Source organism: Pteropus medius, unplaced genomic scaffold (assembly GCF_902729225.1).
Source record: "Pteropus medius unplaced genomic scaffold, Ma_sr-lr_union100, whole genome shotgun sequence".
NCBI classification, from domain to species: Eukaryota; Metazoa; Chordata; class Mammalia; order Chiroptera; family Pteropodidae; genus Pteropus; species Pteropus medius.
In genome coordinates, this window is record NW_024349797.1 from 3,433,199 (window position 1) to 3,455,006 (window position 21,808).

General features: G+C 47.6%; 1 protein-coding gene across 1 annotated transcript in view; it reads left to right on the forward strand.

The window, feature by feature from the left end:
• Nucleotides 1-1,024: 1,024 nt before the first annotated feature.
• JDP2 (Jun dimerization protein 2) overlaps nt 1,025-21,808 on the forward strand; it is a 37,836-nt gene continuing 17,052 nt past the window's right edge. The window contains exons 1-2 of the mRNA XM_039883834.1: nt 1,025-1,253; nt 10,473-10,696. Coding sequence (XP_039739768.1) covers nt 10,496-10,696 — 201 coding nt within the window. The 5' untranslated portion in view covers nt 1,025-1,253; nt 10,473-10,495. The remainder of the gene's footprint in view (nt 1,254-10,472; nt 10,697-21,808) is intronic.

Sequence of the window (21,808 nt, forward strand, 5' to 3'; positions counted from 1 at the left end):
GGTTTCAGGTGCCAGATGTATGTTTGAGCGTTCTGTCTCTGGCCTTTAGATACTGAGGGGCACCGTGGAACTCTGGAGTCGCCCTTAACTACCACTCCAGGAGGATGAAAGATGAGAGTAGAGTTGGCAATGTAAGTTGCATTGGGGAAGAAGGCCATTCCAGGTGGGCGGAGGGCTGGGTCTGCTCTGCCCATGAGCAGAAAGGAGAAGCCTGTTGGAGTTGGACAAAAAGCCCAGGGATCAAACTGTGTGAGCCACCACTGAGAAGGAGAAAGTGGTGGGCTCAAGGCTGCAGCCCCTGAGGAGGCCTCTTGCAGTGAACCACCCCAGGGCTTAAGGGTGCCTGTGGTGGCCCGGTGGGCTAGTGGGTGGGGGTAGAAGCACCCGTATGTCTTAATCTTCTGCCCATCCTTCTGCACAGGAAAATAAAACCGGCTTGCGAGATCAATTTCTCTTGGACATCTCATGAGATGTCCAAGGGTGAAAATGTGCTGAAATCCTCTCTCTCGGTTTGGAAGAAAGCGCTAAGAACTGAGGAAGAAGGTTCAACACAGGCTACGTAAGCTTCAAGGGGCTTTTGACTTGTCCCGTCGCTTCCTTCTCATTTCTCTCTCCCTGAGCCGCGGCTTCTGTCTTGGGGGTGGGGGAGGCAGCCGGTGGCTGTGCGCGGGGATGCTCTTACATAACCGCTCGCCGCGTCCCGCTTTCTCGCGCGCTCCTGAGCCTCGGGGTGGGAGATCCGGGGGACGCGATGGAGCCCCGGCTGGCGCTGCGGGACCGGGGCCGCCCGTGCGGGGAGAAGAGCGCGCGAAGCTGCGGAAGGAGGGCGCGAAAGGCGGGGGAGGTGAAGGTCAGTGGGTGTGAAGCGCCGGATCCACACCCCCCCCTCCCCTGTCCCCTCCTTCCCTTCCTCTCCATCCCCCTCTGACGTCTGGAGCTGGCAGCTCGGCGTGTTCCGCATTCCCGACCCCTCCCCGCCGCCCAGGGGCCGCTATATAGCCGGGGCTGATGCAACCCGTCCCGCCGCCCGCCACAGCCTGCGGGAGGGACGCTCGGCGTTCGCAACGGGGGGCGCTGGCGGCGGCGGACGCTGCAGCGGCGGCGGGGCTGGCGCCGCGGCTGCTCCCGGGCCGGGACGGGCCTGGGCGCCGGCCGGAGCTCCGCGGCCGGGCAGCAGCGGCGCTGAGTGGGCACGGCGCCTGCAGCCGGGCCCCGGCCCCGGGGGCGCCGCCTCCGCCCGCGGCTTCTGCACGGTGGGTGCGAGCGCGCGCTGGGGGCGCCGGGGCAGGGTGGGGTGGGGCGCGCGGGCCTCAGGCACCTGGGACGATCGCCCCCGCGCGGGCGGAGTGCACGGAGCCCCGCAACCCTCTGCCTCGGGGGGCGGCTCCCGCAGCCCTGGGACCCCGCGCCGCCCCCGGCGGGGGGTGCTGCAGTCCGGGGCCCTCCCGCGAAGCGCCTGGGAGCCGGTGGCTTCCCTTTGGTTCCCGCCCTGGGACAGGAGGCTCTGTTCGCTCCCGGGGCAGCCAGGGCGCTCCCTTCATCTCCCTTCTGCGCGCTCCTCCCCCGTCCGTTTGCAGGGAGGTGCTCTCTTCGGGCGGCGGGGAAGGCGGGTGAGTGGGGAGGAAACTGCCCCAGGAAGACGGGCCTTGGGGGTGCAGTGGAGGGTGAAAGGCCAGGGAGGTGCAGGGTGCTGGTGGTGGAGGGATGACGAGGACCTGCTGGCAAGTGGTGCCGCCCCCACCTCTCTCCCTCTCTCGCTGAGAGAAAGCGCGGTTCCCTGAGGACTTAGAGGAGGGTAGTGAGAAGGGCTAGGGCTCTTTATGCAATGAAGAGGGCTTCTCTCAGGGCCATTGCTCTGAGATTCTGGGCTGGGAGGGGGCCTAGGGGCGGCCCAGGTCCCCTTTGCCCCTCCCAACCCTCCAACCCCCCAACCTCCCCGGCTCCCAAGCTCTGTTACATAAGGAGGCAAGCTGGCTCCTCAGGTAATCAGCTCCTTCTCTCCTGACCAGCCCAGTTTAGAAGGCTCTCCCCTCAAAGGAGGCTGAGGGATTAGGCCTTAAGGCCTGGACCCCAGACCCTGGGGTGGTAGACTCAGGCTTTGCATTAGTCAGTGGGAGGGGCCAGGAAGATGGGGAGGCCTTGGCTTTTCTGCAGGAATGGATGGGGCATGCATGCTCTTGGATGGAGAGGCTGGTGGAAGGGAAATCAACTAAACCTTTGGGCCAGCTCCACTTGCAAGGTTGGCCCAGTGTGCTGCCCTCTCTACTGGCCCAGTGTACCCTGGCCCAGTGTGCTGCCCTCCCTGCTGGCATCCAGCTGTGGCCTGACCACATGTGCTCAGGGCAGATGAGCCCAGGTCTGCCTCTCTAAATCTTGGTGGTCTCTCCTGAGAGTCTTAGTTTGAGGAGCATTAGAAACGGGCTTTGAATCATGATTGGGTGCCTATTTGTCCTTTAAGGCCTTGCTGTGAACTGTTTACATATCATCATCTATCGCCCTTTCCACCCAACTCCCTTCCCTGAAAGTTTTTAAAAACACCTCCCATTGCTTTCATCTTTCCAGCAAATCTAGCTGCAGCTTGGATGGCTGCCTTACCTTCCTTTGCAGGTTTCTAGGGGAGAGTTTAACCAGGTATCAGGTGTGAGCATGGCTCTGATTTTACATAAACTTGAGGACCAGGGAATAGAAACAAGATTATTCTCATGCTTGCAGGTTAAGATTTTGCTTTGTTTAAAACAGGGAGGATGGATTTCTCAAAGGCTCTTCTGTTTCTTTTCTACTTTGGCTTTGGTTCAGAGCAGCAGGCTGCTCCAGAATCTTCCTGAAGAGCTGGGTGCTATGAGATTTGAAGGGCTGCTGGAAGGCATGGGTGTGGACGCCTCTGACTTTTCTCCTAGGTTGTTTGCAGCCACGGCCAAGGAGATGTGTTGATAAGTGGTAACAGCGTCCCCTAAGGAAGGATTTACACAAGGGTCTCCTGACTCACTCATTGCCTAGCTTTTGCAGCTGCGGCCCGCCCTCCCCCCCCACCCCCGCCCCTACCTGATTGCAGGATGTGTGGGCATCTTTTCCAACCTGCAGAACCCTTGGCAGGATGAGATGGGCTAGGCTCTCCAGGCCTTGTTTGTCATGGGGCTGCTGGTGTTGCAATGGGCTGCCTCTCGCACCACTGTTTCTGTTTCCAGCTCAGCTCTGGAAGAGGGGCCCATGCAGACTCTAGGTTGGCCTGCTCTGTATTCATTCAGCCCCAGCTCAACTTGAGCAATGAGAGCCAGGGCTGAGGGCAGGCAACATTCTTTTCTGCTTTTCTGCTGCAGGATGCAGTTTGCTTTTTTCCATGCGAATGAATTATGTTTGAAACTGAAATGGAAGGAAGAGAAAAATAGATTGAGTGTGTATGAATCTGTGTATGTGCATACCTGTACAGGCAGGGGGAGAGCAGCAGGCACATTATTTTTCCATTTTCCTTTAATTAAGGCTCTGTGGAGGTGTGTTTGAAAACAGAGGGTCTCCTATGCCTTTGAGGAGGGTGAGAACACTGTTTTGGCTGCGTCCCGGGCCATATGCAGTGTATGGTGGCCAATGAAACTGGGCCTGGCTCATTCTGTTGCTTGTCTTGGCAGTCGGTTCCGTGGCTTGTGTTACCAGCTCTGGAACTTACGGGCTGCCAAGCTCCGTGTGCGTGTGTGTGTGTATGTGCACTCTTGTGCGTGTGTGTGGTTTGGCCTCTCAAAGCTCAGCAGAGACAAATGCCTCAGCGACCCAGGGTTGGAATTTCAGACTGTGTTTCTTTACACTCATTGCTGGCTGTGGGAGGCCCGGTCAGAGCCCACCGACCGTTCTGGGTTTTTTTTAAAGTCTGTTTTCTTGCTTCAGCCCATGGGATTCCAGTTGTAGAGCTTCGTTTCCAAAGCGTTAGCTGGCCAATGACATTTTCCAAAAAGGGCCAAGGGATTTATCACACATTCTGTGTGTACATCTATGTAATATATCATACTATGAACTGCTGACACCAAGGGACAGAGATGGGTTGAGGTGGGGAGAGAGGATAGAGGCTTGTTGGGTATCAGTACCTTCCCAGCTTCTTCTTGCTGCTCAGGATGAGGATTCCTGGCAGAAGTGACTTAATGTATATTTATCGAGCACCTACATTAGGCAGGGAGACGGCTATGTTTACAGGCAGATCCTTGTCAAAAGCATTTCTTTGGTCTCCTGGGAAGAACTTTCCTGGAGAAAGGTTCCAGTTTTTTCTATGGCTGGGATGGCTACGCAGGGATCATGCATGTCAGTGTACTGTGCCAGGGGCTTCTCCTAACCCCTACCACCCCTCTTTTCTTATGACTATCTGAAGAGTGACCCCTTCTAAGTAGTACAGGGATAGAGTAGATCGAAGGACACAGAAGATGCTGGCCTTCTGCTTTGGAGGCAGGGGTGGAAACCCAGCCAGTTGGTAGTGCCTTGTTGCCAGTGATCTATACGTCTGTGTTCTGACCTGTAGGATGGAGGAGACCTTAGGAGAAACTTAGGCAAAGGGCGGGTGCTGGGCCTCATTTCTGCACCTCTGTACCCAGCCCTCACCTGGCCCCTTCATTTCTATTCTGCAGTAACTGCCTAGATACGGGATGGTCCTGGCCCCTTGGGGTTCAGAGCTGGAAAGTGGGAGAACAGAGAATCCTCTGGAGGAATCCTCTTCAAGACCATAGGAAAAGGAGATCCGAATTAGGTGGAAACCATATGGAAGGGACCTCGAGGGGTTGTCCAGCACTTGTGTCCCTCCTTGTGGCCACACTGACTGTACACTCACTAGTGGCAGCTGCTGCTTTAGGAACTTTCCAAGTTTCACCAATTTAATCCTCTTTGCAGCCTTACAGGGCAAATAACATTATTATTCCCACTTTACAGCTGAGGAAAGCAAGGCACAGAGAGATCAGGGAACTTGCTCAAGGTCACATAGCTAATAGTTTTCACACTCAGACAATCTGGCTCCAAAGCTCCCACCCTTAACCTGCCTCCCTCTCCTGCCTCAGAGCTGGGACAGCTGTCTGGAGAGGGGCTTTGGCTTCTCACTCTTGTTCTCAGTCTTGGTGCTTTTGCCACCCTTTTGTTCCCTGCCTTCTGGATCTTTGTCTTTTTGCAGCTGACTGACCTACATCATTTCAGATTCCAGGAGAGAGGTCATCCCAGATAATTCCTTTGCTCCAAGAACAGGTTTGGTGTTTCATTTCTAAGATTCATGATAACTAGTACTATGCTCTGTGATCACTGGCCTGGTACCTTTCTACACTGTCCCCCACCCCCATGTTCTCTACGTTTTCCTTCTGGGAATCTTCCCAGTCTCCAGATCCCAAGACCTCCCACCTCGTCTTGCTGATTCTCAATTGCTGGCGACCTGCTCTTGACTTCCAACTCCAGTAGTGCTCCTGGAGCCTGACCCTGTGAACGCCCTTGCTCCTTGACCTGCCCTCACTTACCTCCGCTTTTTCTTAGCATTGAGCCACCAGGCCTTGTGGCCTCAGGCTGTCTGCACTCGCTTGCACACCCATTCCTGGCTCCTGATGCCAGCCCAGGCCAGCTGTTTGCCTGGAGGGGAGATAACCTTCCCAAAGAGGCCCGGGGCTTTTAAAAACTCCTTTCAACCTTTGTTTCTATGACAGAAAGTTCATGATGTAGACTTTAACTTTCTCTTTCTCTTTTCTTTCTCCCTCTCTCTCTCTCTCTCTCTCTCTCTCTCTCTCTCTCTCTCTCTCTCTCTCTTTAAATCTGTCTTTGCCATTCTAGATGAAGATGCCAAGTATTGGGCACTTTCTAATAAGAATAGCCCTTTACAAGTTTGACCCATTGAAGCAAGACAGTTATTTATTTGTGGATAACTTCTATTAAAAAATTATGGTATCTTACAGATATATACGCTGTAAATGAGATGATAAGAAGGAAAACTTAAGTTACCTCTACTTTTTCTTCTCTTGGCTAAAATGATTTTTCATGTTACTATCTCCCAATATGGCCTGTTTTCTAGACGTGAAATATTTTCTGGCTTTTCTTCTGCTTGTACAAGGCAGCACCCCAAACTGTGTAACAGCAAGTCCTGAGGAGATCAGAATAGAGAGAAACACGTATCAGATATTTTCTTCAGGTTCTTTCCTCCTTTGATCCATCAGGTCCCTGTTTCTTTTAAGCTGGCTTTTAGGGAGCTGCATCAAATCACCCGTAATCGTCAGCTCAACAACAGTTTAGGGTCCACTGTGACCTCCTGAATGCTTTCTGACTTGCTTGTCAGTCCCATCTTGATCTGTGCTTTACCCAGTTTTTCTTCATTAACTAGTTTCCAGTTTATTCCTGGTCAGTGTCCCAAATTGCCAAAGTTTTTTTTGAATTCTAGGCCTGCCTTTTGAGGCACAAGCTTCATTGACCAGATTCGGTCTTCTGCCCGTGTATAGCGCTTGCTCTTTATTTATGCATGCCAGTTACTAATGGAGACATGAAGGGTGTTTATCTTCCTTTTGGACCTCCTGGGCCCTGAAGGGAAAAAAACTCTGGGTTCTTCCCCTAAAGCTTTTAGCGCATAGTTCTCCTTTTCCTATTAAATTGTTTCCGTATGGAACAACCAGTTTGGGAGATGATTTCACCTCTTGTCATCTTTCCTATGTCTTCCTTGAAGTGGGTAAATTCCTCCTGGCTGTTACTGGTTTCCTGCCACTGTCCCCCCACCCCTTCTTTATAGATTCCCTAAATCACATCAAATTGTTTTATTTTTCAAATCACCAAAGTTGCCATTCAGCCTTGGATCATCAGCCAGCTCCTTCCAGTTAATGAGGCTCCAATTATGAAAGGCAGCCGCTCCACCTCCTCCATCTTCTGCCCCCCGCCCTCCTGAGCTGGTTAGATGACTTCTCGCTGGTGAATGTCAGCTGTTGTGGTTGTCTCCTAGGAATGGCATGTGTTAAGGACTTTGTGGTTTGTATTTGAGCAGTTAGGGGCACCCTTGTGGGGAGAAAGAAAGAGAAGGGTATTGTTGCTTCTGCAAAGGACAGCCTGGAGCCTGATCTCCTAAGTGAGGCTTGTCATTGGGATGGGTTCACAGGGAAGCAGGAATGGCAAGAATTTATGGGGCTGCTGCTCCTAGGGGGTGGTTACCCCTCTTGTGAGGGTGGGTTTCACAGTAGCAGATATTTTGGGATCATTTGTTAGTGTCTCATTTATACCATCTGTATGAAAATAAACAGAAGCTGCAAGCAGACCCTATCGTTCTCGGAACAGAGCGGGGTCTGGCTTCCATCTTTCAGAGATGGCTTAGGCGGGGAAACACACAGAATCCTCTGAAGTATTTTTCTTGGGGTCTACTGTGGGAACAAATAATCTGGAGATGGCTAACAAGCATCTAAACTTTCAGAATTTTGCTCTTCCATGAATTTATCATTTGTTCATTCATTCATTTATTAATTCAATAAGTATTTGTTGATTACTCTTTTTGTGCCAGAAATGATGCTGGGTACTGGGATCGCATGAGGCAACAGCCAGTTATGACTGCTGCTTGCCCCCTGAAATTACCCCTCCACTTGCTGAGTGGCCACACGGCACATTTTGCCACACAGGAATGGTCCTTCCAGTTTCGGGAGGTTCTGGGGCTTCCGGCCAAGGAGGGGACTTTGTTCTGTATTTTGCTTTGCTCCATACCTGGGGTGTGGTATCCTCAGCCCTGTTAGGGGCTTGTGTTCAGCTGAAGTACCAGACACAGAGCATTTTCCAGCCTCCCATCTCCTGCCTGTTTTGATTCGCTTAGCTAAGCATCCTTTTTAGGGTCACTGACTCCTTATAGTATAAGTTCAGGTCTAGAAGAGGGGATTGTGTAGGGTTTTCTCTTTTGAGAAGGAGATGTGAGTTTCCTTTGTCAGTTTGGTTCAGGTGGCCTGAAATCATCCCCTTCTGCCTGCCAAGAGTCCACATGGCTGGGCCCAAGCATCATTCTGCTACACAGGAATGAATCCTTACACTGGCTCTTTTCTTGTTTTCCTTGGAGGAGGCCTGGGAAGACATGCAGCTTCCTGGTGTGGAATTCTGCAGCCTTCTCTGCATTGCAGAACCAGCTCTGGAAGGTGGAGGGACTCTCTCCCTGAACCTGGACTAAAGTCCATCTCAAATTTAGGGAGGGTCACAGCACATCGACCAACCACATGTAAGACCTCGCAGAGGCCACTTCTGTGTCTGGGCTCCCACCCAGGCTTCCGCGGGGTTATTTAGGGAACTTCCTAAACCTGAATCTTCATGAGAGGCAGAGTAGAGGGTCCTCTGCAAGAGAATGATCCTCCACTATGGCTAGTGTCTGCAATTCTGTTAGTAGGTCATTTTTTCTGCATTAACGTCTCATGGAGCCCAGGACAGGAAACAAAAAGGGCAGCCTGAGAAAGCTTTGGTTCTAGACTTTAGGGACCAGGAATCCAGCCCTGGCTCTTTCCCTCTCTAGCTGTGTGACCTTGGGTAAATCATTTAACCTCTCCGAGCTTTAGAGTCCTCATGTGGAAAATAAGAATATGGTTTATTTAAGCACAGAGCCTCCTCCAGCTCTAAGACTATAACTCGATGTGAATGAGTCTTAGCTCCTTTTCTGCAATGGCCTGGGGGACTCTGGGTGCTAAGGAGAGAGAGAAAAAATGTGAGGTGAGAAGGAAGAGCTGAGGGGTAGGTGTGGGAGGAAGAGCAGGTGGAGCACGGATGAAAGAGCCTGGGGCACCCAATGTAAACTTGGGTGCAAGGCTGGGAGCTGTGTGCAACGGCTTCATGGGCAGATGCGGCCAGTGTGCCAGGGATGAAATCGCAAATCTACTGTGTTCGCAAGCACCTTTCTTTAAACAAAGCGATATCCAGTAGAAGTCTTAGTGGTTTGAGGGTGCAAATCACTCACATGCTTTTCCCCTCAGAGAGCAGGACTTATTGAGAAGCGACACAGGATTGAACAGGGAACCAAATTTCACCTTTGAAAGTGAAACGGTGATGGAGAATGCAGGGTGCACTTGTGGCCAAAACAGACCCCCTCATATGCCCCTCTTTTGAAATCTAGACCTGAGAACCTGAATGGAGCAGGGGGTTGTGGGTCATCCTCCACAGCCACTCTCGTGGGAGGCAGAGAGCCCAAGACAGCTAGGCCATATGAGTGCATTAACTCTGCCCAACAGAAAGCTGTGGTCCAGTGGATGTCACATCTCCCCTATCTCGCCATATACATCCCTTTCCATGGGAAGAGACAGGTGAAGATGGAAGGATAGACCAAAGCTTCTCTCTCAGGATTTCCAAGACAATCGAGGTTTTGATTTTATGACTTTATGCAAAGAGGTGGGAAGGGGTGAAGTGATTTCCTTTACAGGATTGGAATCCAGGAGCAGCTTTGTACTAAAATGCTACTTATAAGTCTGCTTAGAAGCTAAGAATGTGCACATCTGATCTCCATTTTCTCCATGCCTCCTCACTCATAGTATGTGGTCAACAATCGGATGGATGGATGGATGGATGGATGGATGGATGGATGGATGGATGGGTAGGAGCCCTGTGAGAGACCAGATAGGACTGGCTCTTGGCAGACAAGCTTTCTGCATTGCCATCTGTTCCTTGAAGTGACCATTTCTTACTTATGAGCTTCTCTCACTAAAGAGAAGGAAAAAATAACAATTTTCTCGGTATTGACCTAAGTTATGTTTTCTTTCATGCCTGAGTCTGACTTCCTTTGCAGAACTTCTGGTTCTGGCAGAGCCAGAATATATGTTTGCTTTGAGGAAGAGGAGACCCTGGAGGACTTTTCTGGTACTGGGCTCTACTGGGAAAGCACGTGCTAATTAATTCCATCTCCTTTGCCTCAGTCTTTTCCCTTTCGATAGGAGATGCACACACTCACACACACATACTCACCTTTAACTTCGATTTGCTTCGTTTCACATTCAGGGTGTCTTAACAAGTATGCGGAACGGGATGTGTGATTTGAGGGGAGGCACCATGCCAGACCAAAAATAGCTCTCTCTTAAACAGGTGCAAAGGTGCTTGAGATTCCACCGTTATAATCCGTTCTCTTGGGAGGCAGTATGTTTCGGTTTAAATCCCAGCTCCTCCAGTTTTAACTGTACAGTCTTGAGAGAGTTACCTTTCTAAGCCTTGGCTTCTTCCTCTGTGTAATGGGCACTGACCCAGTCTCATGGTGCTAATGGAAAGATCACGTAGTGCCGGGCACATAGCAAATGCTGAATCAGTGTGGCCTATGGTTGGATTAAGCATTACCTTGAGTGATAAGGATAACCTTGGTGTGAATTAATTGATCACATTTCTCTCTATAACAGAATGGGCAGGAAGAGCAACTGGGTCGGGAAGGGGTTCAGGGGGACATGAATGACATAAAGGATGAGGTCCTGGCAAGACATGGAGGCCTAAGCCCCTCACAACACCTTTTCGGTCTGACAATGCTTATCTTGCTCTTCTCCCGCCCACTCCAGGCTGGACTGCTGCTCCTCCTGCTATGATGCCTGGGCAGATTCCAGACCCTTCCGTGACTGCGGGCTCTCTGCCAGGGCTCGGCCCCCTGACCGGACTCCCCAGTTCGGCTCTGACTGCAGAGGAGCTGAAATACGCCGACATCCGCAACATCGGGGCCATGATCGCCCCTTTGCACTTCCTGGAGGTGAAACTGGGCAAGAGGCCCCAGCCTGTGAAAAGTGAGGTGAGCAAACTTTGTTCTCCTAGGCAGAATCCAATGGTAGGATGCCTGGGTTAGAGTCTCTACGCTCTCTGTGTGGCTGGTAACCTAAGTGTTGCTGTTCAACAAGGAGTCTGAGGACCAGTAGCATCCATGTCACCCAGCAGCTTGTTAAAAATGCAGAATCTCAGGCCCCACTCCAGACCTTCTGAATCCGAATTTGCATTTTAGCTCCCCTGGGGAAGCCTGTGAATGTGATAGACACATTAAAGTTTGAGAAGTCCTGGGCTAGGACAGGATGCTGAACCTGTCTCTCCTTCTTTGTTCTTAGAGGGGCAAGGGAACAGTGATTAATAAGAACAATAATGAATAATAATATACTGGCAATCTGTCTGGGGTGTTGGGAGGAGCAGGGGAGGTAACTGAACTGTGCGCTTGCTTTGAAAAGTATACAAGAGAATACCAATATCGGGTTATCTTTAAGAATTATCATTAGTCATGTCACTGCTCTAATCCTCTTGGCCCCAGGCTGGAGCTGAACGTGGGAACTTGGAGGAAGGGTGGTGTGGCCTCCTTTCCCAAGGAGCTGCCAGGGCTGGGCATGGCCTCAGCTACCCATAATTGTCTGCCTTAGATGGTATTTGCAGGGACCCACACATGGAGCACTTCTTCCTCAGGCTCCTTGCAGCTGCAGCTCTCATGAGCCTTACTTGCAGAAGAGCAGCTTTTCCCTGGGGACTGGTGAGAAGCAGAAGTCCCCAGCTCTGGTGTGCCTCAGTACAGGGCATGCCCCCAGCCACCTCCCCAGGGTTGGTAATTTGTCCAAAGGCCTGAGGTCCACAGCAGGGGGATCTCTTCAGAGGCCTGGCAGAATGGCTACTCACCTGGAAGGGAGAAAGAGTTGGTGGTGGCGGGAAGAGAGGCGGCTGGGAGTGGGGGTCGGGGCAGGACATGAGAAGCAGCCGACCATCTGGTGCCTGGCAGTTGTGATGAGAGGGAGCATTCACAGGCAAAGGTGTGCCCGGACTGGGGCTCATGCTTTAGGATGGAGCTCGGAGGGCTGGACGTTCCAGAGAGTCTCTCGAGTGGAGAAAGGTGTCTGGGTACTGTAGGGGAGAGTCGGATATGTTATGCAGCTAGTACTCTGCCTTTCCTCTCCCTGGGAGTACCACACAAAGAAAGGCTGCTGGGGGCTTGTCTGGGGTGGCAAACTGGCCATTTGTGAGCTGGATCTGGCTCTCAGATGTGTTTTGTTTGGCCCGCACAGTATTTTAAAAGAAACTTGAACCAACATTTTACTTGAAAATTTGCATTTTAATCTTTGATTGAAAAATGGGAAGATCTGGTCACACCGTGCCCTGTTCTGCCATGGCAACAGCTGCATGGAATGGAGAGATGCCCTTCGCTTCTTTCCTCTCTCCTGTTTGCTACAGGCCCCGCACTTCCCTATGATTCTTGATTTTGCTTACACTGTTGGTTTTGCTTTTGTTAACACCAGCTGTCCTCATTTGCCTTAACTGCTTGGCCCCTACTATAGACATTTACACTTGAGACACCTGGATTAGGTGCACTGCAGTTGCCCACTAAAGACTGTTGATTTCAGGTTGAGAGCTGATGGTAATTATATTCTTCTGAATTGATTTTGTAAATCAATGTGCTGTCGATAGCAATTCCTGGCTTATTTAGTATTGTTTTCTTTATGGGGGGCCCTTGCCTTTGGTCCTTTGCTATTCACCTTCCCAGGCCCACCACTTGAAAGCACCCACTTCTGGGTCATTCCACAATATAATTGCCATTTAAAACCAGTAGCTGAGGAGTTTCACTGGGGCTCTGAGGCTGTGGGGTTGATGAAGAGCCTTGGCCAGGGGCTGGCTAGTGAAGCTTTGCCCGGGAGGGAGTTACCACCTCTTCCCTCCACCAAAGGCACTGGAGGAGCTTTCTTTTTTGGGGGGCAGGGGCAGGCCTTTATTTGGGTTGGGTATTTTTACATTTCACAGCCTCCCCCAAATTGATGGCATGTGCCCTGTACCTGATGGTGACGTGCTGTCTTCACAGGCGCCCACAAACACTCACCATCCAGGCGGTGAAAATAACAAGCTGTTTTCAGGGCGTATTTGCATGTCATCTCCCTCCTGTCAGACTGCAGTGTTATGGGGGCGAAGAGGCAGGTGGAGTAGGTCGATTGTGCTGGCATGGAGTAAGGTCAGCCCTGCCCTGGGAACTGACCTCTAAATGCTTTCTAGGTCAGACCCAAAGTGGGTGGGTGGTGGTGGGGGGTGCTCATTCTTAGAGCAACTAAAAAATAAAGTGGATAGGAAAAGAAACTTGCTGTTGCAGAACATGTCCTGAAGACTTACTTCCATATGGCAAGCTGCCTTTGGAGGATTTTCACAGTGGCATTTTACGCTAGGAAACGTTTCTTGAGTTAGGATAAGACACTAGCTCAGATTTATTAAGCATCTAATAGGTCCCAGGCCCTGTACTAAGTGTTTAACATGAATGATCTTGTTTGTTCCATACCTGATCCTGGTGGCTGTGTTCTGCCCATTTTAGAGAAGAGGCAATTTGAGGTCCAGGGAGGAGGAAGTCAAGTCTCTCAGGCTCATGGCGCTAGAAAGTGGCCGAGCTGGAGCCCGCGGCGATGACAGTGCTGCTGCTGCAATCGCCGTGCGGTAGATAGCACGGTGCCGGATGCGCTCTGTGAACTCTCTCATTGAACTCGCACAGGAATCCTTTGAAGTAATTTTTATTGTAATGCCCACATGATGGATGAGGTTAACAAGGCTTGGGGAGGTCTAAGGTCATGCAGCTGGGAAGCTAACTTTAGAGCCAAAGCTTTAACCTTATGTCATGGCTGCCTCTCCATCAAACTGGGGAAGGAGGTGGGGTGGAATGAACTTGGCCCCGGAATGCTGGGGCTTTTCGATATGTGTTTGGACATGGCCTGATCAGCACTGAGCCCTGCAGGTCTGCAGCCACATCCTCTCCCAGGCTCTGGAGAGAGAGTGGGCCGAACTGCTGTGCAGACAGCTCTGTCCAAGGAGGCTCTTGGGCTGTCTGCCTTGTAGAGGCCAGCAGTCTCTTGGGCCATGTCCAAACACATGAAGCAATTTGGTAACAGAAAACTGGAGGAATTACGTTAAATGACAGGGTTTGTAAATGATAAAGTGCGTTGTGCTGATGTTATTATTATGTGTTTGACACGTAATGCTAAACTGTTTTGCTGCCAATCGCTTGCCTGCAGTCCATTTGTCCAACAGATATTTGCTAAACACCTACTATGTGCTAGGCACTGTTCCAGACCCTAGGAACTGAACCCTAAGCAAAGTAGACAAGCTGCCTTCTCTTGGAGCTGTATGTTAGAGTGGGGGCATCCAGAAAGAAAAATAAGCCTATCAATATACAATATAAAAGGTCAGGTAGTAGTCAGTATTGTGAAGAAAAATGAAGCAGACCAAGTGATGGTGAGTAGCCAGACTGCCGATGGCTGGCTAGGATCTTATATTCTGGGGATGTTATATTTTGGGTTATAGGATTTTTAGAGCCCATGCTTCTTTCTTGCCTCTTTGTTCTTCTTTCCTTTCCAACATTTCTTTTCAGGAAAGCTTTGCTCTCTGGCTTTCTCTAGAGCTTTCCTTCCTACACTTTTCATTCTGTAACCTCTTCCAGCTGGACTCTTCAGTCAGCCAGTCCCTATTGGCCTGAAGATTGTGGTTCTTCCTGGGTCATCTCTGAGTGGGCTGCTACGGCTGCAGGGGCCACACCCTGCCTCTGGGCCTGGAATGCATTTCTAGGAGGGAGAGGGGGAGGCCAGAAGCTCCACCCTTGTACACACATATACGCACCAAGCACTTACTTAACCACCTGCTAGATGGGACTGCTCATCCTCTGTCACTTTGCAGGGCCTTAGAGGGGATTTGAGTTCAAGGGAGGTTGGACTGGATGACCTTTTAGGAAAGAGGCTGCAAGCTGTCATTCCATGAGTGGGAGTCAGCCTACAGATGAATCTCGTATGGCCCTTACAATTTTTTCCTTTTTTTTTTTTTAATTGAATGAATTGCTGTAATTAAAAACCAGGAAATGCAAACTTCTGGCTTCTTTAAAAAAACAGGATATCTGGCTACTCTAGACCCATAACTTATATGCAACGAGAAGCTAGAGCTGAGTAGCAGATGCTCGCTGTATTGTCTGTAGTTTACCACGGTCCCCACTACTCTCTTTTGCCTTACACCCAGCCCGCTTCACACTGTGTCACCAGGCTGCTTTTGAGTTTGTGTCCTGTGTTTAGATCACAAGGACAGGGACTAGATCTTACATTTCTTTTACTTCCACCAGACTGTGTGCCGCGCCTTGCATAGATTGTATGATTAACAAATGCTTGTTGGTTTGAACATTAATTAGCTGTGTCAACTTGGCAAGTCAATTAAACTTTCTGATTCTTGATTTTTGTATCTTTCAATTCTTACCTCCAAGCTTTATCTGTTTATTCTTCTGTTTCTGAACTTAAGCAACCTCAGGCAGAAAAAAAAAGAGATCTCAATGAAAATCAAAGCAACCATTCCCAAACTTGGCCGATCATCAAAGCCGCTTGGAAAACTTCGTATAAATACAGATTTCCAGACCCCACTGGGGCCCGTGGATTCAGAACCTCCGAAGGCAGAGTCCAGGGAATCTGTATGTTTAGTGGGCTCAGGGATTACTTTAACTGTTTATTATAAGTTTCCTCAGGCTCTTCTGATCCTTGTCAGGGAGCATTTCAAGGCCTTCACCTTGAGAAAGTAGTGTGTGCATTCCATTGCAGACTGCCTTTCTAACACATATTGCCTACGGTGACTTGATCTGTGTCCTTGGCATCTTCAGAGCAGGAGAGGAGAATTAGCTGTTTGTGGACTTAACACTGATCGTTTCCCAACTTCTCCAGGGACCCCAGAGGACATTTAGAAAGTTTTCTCCTTTGGATGAAGTGAGAATTTGAATTTGTGTATTATAGGGTGGCCTTGAGAGTTGTGCTCGCTCTCAGCTGCAGGTGGTCTTTAAAGAGTTTGTTCACCAAAAAGACCAAAATGTTCATGTGTGTTTAGCCTGAACATAAAAAGTTGCCCCCAACCAGACGATGTGCTAAGTAAATGTTGATGTAAACATGCTTGTGTTTTTAGTGATTTAAAACATGAAGGCAGCCCACTGACATTTTATAGCAAGCCTTGCATAATTGATTTTTAATTTGTGGCTCTTTCAGAATAGCATTGGCCTTCTTCCCCCTGACTCAGACGCTTTTTCTGTTTCATACTTGTTTGGCAGAGAGATCCAATCTGTCCCTTCTTGGAACAGAATCTCCCGGCTTGTCTTTGAAATCCCAAATTTCCATTTTAGTGCCGTTACTTTGTTAGCACATTTTGAAAAGCTGTTAGCTTTTTTTTTTTCTCTCTCTCTTAATAGTTTAATTTGAGGGGTAATGAGTGATAGCTAAAAGCAGCTATGACTGTATTTAACATCGGCCTCTGTGGTATTAAGTCTTATTTGATATTATATCCCGAGCATTCATGGGGTTCTGAAGCTCTTATTTAACATCATAGGTTGGTCACAGGGTCCCTTGGAGAGCTGGTGGTGGAGACATGGCTGGATCAGTATATTCTTAACAGAAATCAAATACCTCTGAAAAGTTCAAAAAGTCCTGTGCTGCCTTCTTAAATTCTCTGTCTAAGATGGGGATAATATTAGTACCGACCCCTAAGTGTTGCTGTGATGATTAAATGAACTAATGCAGGTAAAGGGTTTCTCATAATGCCTGGCACTTACTAAGATACACAAGAAATGTTAAGATATGATGATGATTCACTTTTCAAATGTGTCAATTATGCAAATTAGTTTTTATAATGTTCCAAAAACTGTTTCTTGAGCTTTTATTTTCTTGAGGGCATTTTGCCCTTGGAGGCGGTGAATGGCCTGAGTGTTTGGAGGTGCCCAGATGTGTGGGAGCAGGTCACCATCCTGGTTTCCTAACCAGAAGGGCTGCTTTTAAGGTCTGAGAAGAGCTCTGGGCTTGGATTCAAGCTTCTGGGTTCAAAGCCTGGCTCCTTCGTTTACCTCCTGTGCAACCTTGGACAAGTCAGCTGGTCTTTCTGAACATCATATTTTTCATCTAAGGAAACTAAAACGCATAGAGTTTCATCGTGAAGATTAAGTGAGGCACTGTGTGTGAAGATGACCTTGACTACAGCACAATATGTAAATTAGCTTTCAGAGGACTGATTCCATTTACCTTGAATGACACTACAAATTTTGACAGCATTGGCCTTTCCAATGTGTTTCACCTGTGACCTGGGCTTCAAGGAAGCCAGCAGATCTTCCTGTTTTTGGTCGTTTAAGCAGTTTAGATGCAGCTTGAGTTGTAGTTACCATCACAAACTATAAGCAAGAAGGTCCTTCAACCCTCCAGTTTCCCCTATGCTGCCTTGCATGACCCCTTGTTTTCTGTGGTGTTAAGATCATTGCTGGGTTTCCACGAACCATCAGTTTTTTTAATAGCCCTACAAAGTGGCCTGTCCTGTCAGTGCTGGTCATCTTGCTTGGGCATTCCCAGATCCACTGTCAGCATGGACTCAGTTGGGCAACAGCCCTCTCGCAGGTGAGGCTCCTCTGGCTGAATAACTCTGGAGCCAGCCAAGTCTGTCTCCCCTCTACTATGCCCAAAAGACACAAGACTTTTTGAACAGAAGCAACAAAATAAGAAATAAATTGAACATCATCAAAATTAAAACTTTGTGTTTCAAAGGACACAGAGACAATCCACAGAATGAAAGAACATTTTTGCAAATTATATATTTGATAAGGAATTCATATCTAAAATATAAAGACCTATTACGACTCAATAATAAAAACACAAATAATCCAATTTAAAAATGAGCAAAGTGTCTCATGCACATTACTCCAAAGAAGAAAGTGAACAGCTATTAAGCACATGAAAAGATGCTCAACATCATTAGCCATCAAAGAAATGCAAATCAAAACCACAAAGAGATAGCACTTCACTCCCACTAGGATGGCTATAATAAAAAAGATAATAACTAGTATTAGGACGGAGAAGTAATAATCCTGGTAAACTGCTGGTGGGACTGTAAAATGGTATAGCCACTTTGGAAAACAGTCTGGCAGTTCCTCAAAAGGCTAAACATTGACCCATACCATCTGACAGAGCAGTTCCACTGTTAGGTATATATATACCCAATAGAAAGGAGAACATACACAAAAATTCGTACATGAATATTCATAGCAGTATTATTTATAGTATCTCAAAAGTAGAAACAACCCAAATATGTATCAGTTGATGAATGGATAGATAAAATGTGATATATCCATACAATGGATATATATTTGGTCATAAAAAGGAATAAAGTACTGATACTTGCGACAACATCCACGAACCTTGAAAATATTGTGTTAAATGAAAGAAGCCACTCACGAAGGATCACGTATTGCAAGATTCCATTGACGTGAAATTCCAGAATAGGCAAATCCATAGAGACAGGAAGGAGAACCAGTTCCCTGGTGTCTAGGGCTGAGGTTGATAGAAGTGGCGGGTAACAGCTAAGGGGCATCGGGTTTCTTTTGGATGTGATGAAAATGTTCTAAAATTGATTGCGGTAGTAGTTGTACAACTTTGTAAATATACTAAAAGCTGTTGAATTGCATACTTTAAGTGGGCAAATTGTAGGGTATGTGCGAATTGTATTTCAATGAAGCTGTTTTGAAAGTGGGGAAGGATAATATCTACCTGACAGAGATGTGTTGAGGATTAAAAGGGATAAAATATGTAAATCACTCAGCATATATCGGTGCTCCAGAATTAGTAGCTATGGTTATTAAAACTTCCTTTCGGGCCAACAGCAAAGAAAAAGCCAGGATCTGGTTAGGGGCCTTTTCTCTTCTTTCTTTTTTATTGCTAGTGACCATCCAGAAGCAATGAGAGCAGTTTGGCAGGATTTTGTATGGAACTCGGGAGGAAATATGGAGTAATCCTGGTTACTTATTAGAGTCCCCTGGAGAGCATTTAAAAAAATATTGACTTGGAGCCCAGAGATTCTGATTCAGTTGGTCTGGGTGAGGCCGGCAGGTGTTTCTAGGCTGTGGCCATTGGTTGAAACCCCTGGTATAGTATAAACTGGCCCAGAACTTTGAAGGAGTGAGAACATCTGGGTTCAGGACAAAAGGCTCACACAAGCAAACTGCTCTTGTAGACATCTCCTTTGATCTGTTCAATAACCCAGTGAGAAAGGTGTTATTAGTACTATTAGTTATTCGGGAACCAAGGATTGGAGGGATTAAGTAATTTGCCAGGGTCTCATTTTTAAAGCATAATTTTATCTATTCTGTTTTTTTAGAAAAGCAAGATCCACACACATGCTTATACCTTTTAGTTATCAAATCTAACACCTTGGAGAGCACTGCCAAGGTGACCTCTGGCGCCAGGTTAATCTGTTTTGCATGGACTTCAGAACAAAGCTTTTCCTGCTACTTTCCTTTGATAGCATCCTGAGAGTGCAAGGCAAGCTGATGAAACCTTATTTACATAAAAAGGCATGTGCTGCTTAACGATGGGGATATGTTCTGAGAAATGCATCGTTAGGTGAATATTACAGAGTATACTTACACGGACCTAGATGGTAGAGCCTGCTACACACAGAGTGAGCCATATGGTGTTGCCTATTGATTTAGGCTGCAAGTCTATATGCATGTGACTGCACAAAACAGCAGGAGAAGAAATCAAGCACAGGAGAAAATGATGCAATCAAGCAACACGGTAAACACGTGGTATATGAGGCTGCTGCCAGCGTAACACAACATAACATGGTATACTGTTTTACGACAAACTTTTTTTTTTTTATAAATAGAAAGAATATATATGAAAATACTGGTAAAAGGTGTAGCATAGTAAATACATGTACCAGTAACATAGTCTTTTGTTATCATTATCAAGTATTATGTGCTGTACATAATCGTATGGGCTATACTTTCATATGTCTGGCAGTGCAGTAGGTTTGTTTACACCGGCATCAACATGGGAGTAATGCATTTGCACTATGGGGTTGTCATGGCTATAACATCACTAAGCAATAGGAAGTTTTCAGCTCCATTAAAATTTTAATGGAACCACATTCACAGATGCAGTTCATCATTGATCAAAACATCATTATACAACATTATATGCATGTCTGTGTACACACACACACACACACACACACACCCTGTATGTAACTACTGAGCTGTGTGTCAGGGAAAACATAAGACAGGAATAATTTGGATCCTGAGGCTCTCAGAAACCTACAACCCCATAATGTCTGAGTTAAGGGTTTTGTGTCAACACAACACATCGTACTCTCAGTGAAGGCCTGTAGTAAGCATCTAATACAACTATCAGCCCCTTAATAAAATACTGCCTTTATCTATTTAATTTATTATGGCATCATTTGAACAAGAGCCTTCTGCTGCTGAAACCAATCTGAAATACACTGCTTTACATCGGCACTACTCAAAGTGAGGTCCGCAGAGCAGCGGCACCAGCATCTGGGAATATATTCCAAGTGCAGTTTCTTGGGTCTCACCCTAAACCTACTGAAGCAGGCTCTCTAGGGGATGGAGCCCAGAAATCTGTGATGTAACAAGCCCTCCAGGGGATTCTGAAGCTCTCTGCATGTTAAGATGCCTGGAACCTTCCAGCTCTGAATAGCAATGATTGTCTCTGAGAATGGCTACAGGGTCTAAAAGCACATTTTTCTTCAAACTTATCTCAAGTTTCCTGGAGGTACCTACACACCATCGGATATTCATTAATGTGTGTGGTACCTGAATCTGTAAGGCAAGGTTGCTCTCTGAGTCAGCAAACACCTTAGCATTTCCAAAACAGTTATTTCCAGGTCCCGAGATCCTCCGCCATGCCAGCTTTCACACTCTAAGGGACTTCCTAATTAATTAAGCTGCTGAGCTTGTCAGTAAGCTGGCTCCTTTATTGTTTTAGAAAGGAGAATCAGACACACTGTTCTGATGCCAAAGGAGCCTCATTTGGTGTATCTGGCCGGGACTTCTCAGCAGTTCTAGTCTAAGAACTAAGAGAGCTCCCCCCGCCCCCTGAATCTGCCTGGGTGCTGCGAAGCCCTTCCTTTCCCCCTCTCCAAACTTTAATTGCATCCGTTTCATTACATATATCACATGTAGTGATACCCTTCCATCCTCCAGGCTGGGCATCCCTGGTTGTGAATTCTTCTGGACCAGTCTCCTGGGTGAGATTTTTATTAGCAGGTATTCAGTACCTGAAAAGTAAGAGGCCGCTATTCTGCTCAGCGATTTGTCTGTTATCTGTGACTTCTGCCTGAAAGGAATTGGCTGAAATCCGTATTTTAGCTGCACTGCCTGCATACAGATTAAACGGAACTGCGTTGGTGGAGAATAATTAAGCCAAGGACGTTGTTTTTCACCTTCATGATGAAAGACAAATGACTTCCAAGGCTTCAATACAATGGTGGTACTTGAAATGTTCTTCTATTCTGACCAACTGAAGATTTTCAGAACAGCCCTTTTCATAGGTATTCTTTGCAACAACTGCATTTTCATTAAATCGTAAATAGTCGTTTTGCAGATAATCTTGTCTGTTTTTTTCCCTCAGTGTAATCAAGGCATATTACACTGCTTGTTGTTAAAGACTCAGTTTCAACTGTATTATTAACTCTTTGAGAAGAAAACATGTTTTTTTCCTCCGAAGCCAGATATATTCTGCTCCTTACCTGTCTTTTGGGAGTGGGAGAATCTTGCTGGGGCCACTGTTTCTTTCCTTTTTTCACCTTTTAAAGCGGTTGTCAACCAGACAAGAAAATTGATTGATTACCTAATGGGAAACCAAACCTCAACAAAACCATAAATACTAAATGGGCCTGAAATAGATATATTTCAGCAAAAAACAGCCATCATTCTTCAAAGAGCCCTTCTCCAGCAAAAGAATTCCCAGGCAATCACGGTCCCTTTTTCTCTTCAATGTCGGATTTTCTGCCCATGCCAAGGCGATTTTTCCTATGTCTCTTGGCCTCTGCGCCTCACTTTTGTAGTAACAGTGTTTGCTCTTTTCTTAGCAGGACCGTCCGCAAATGG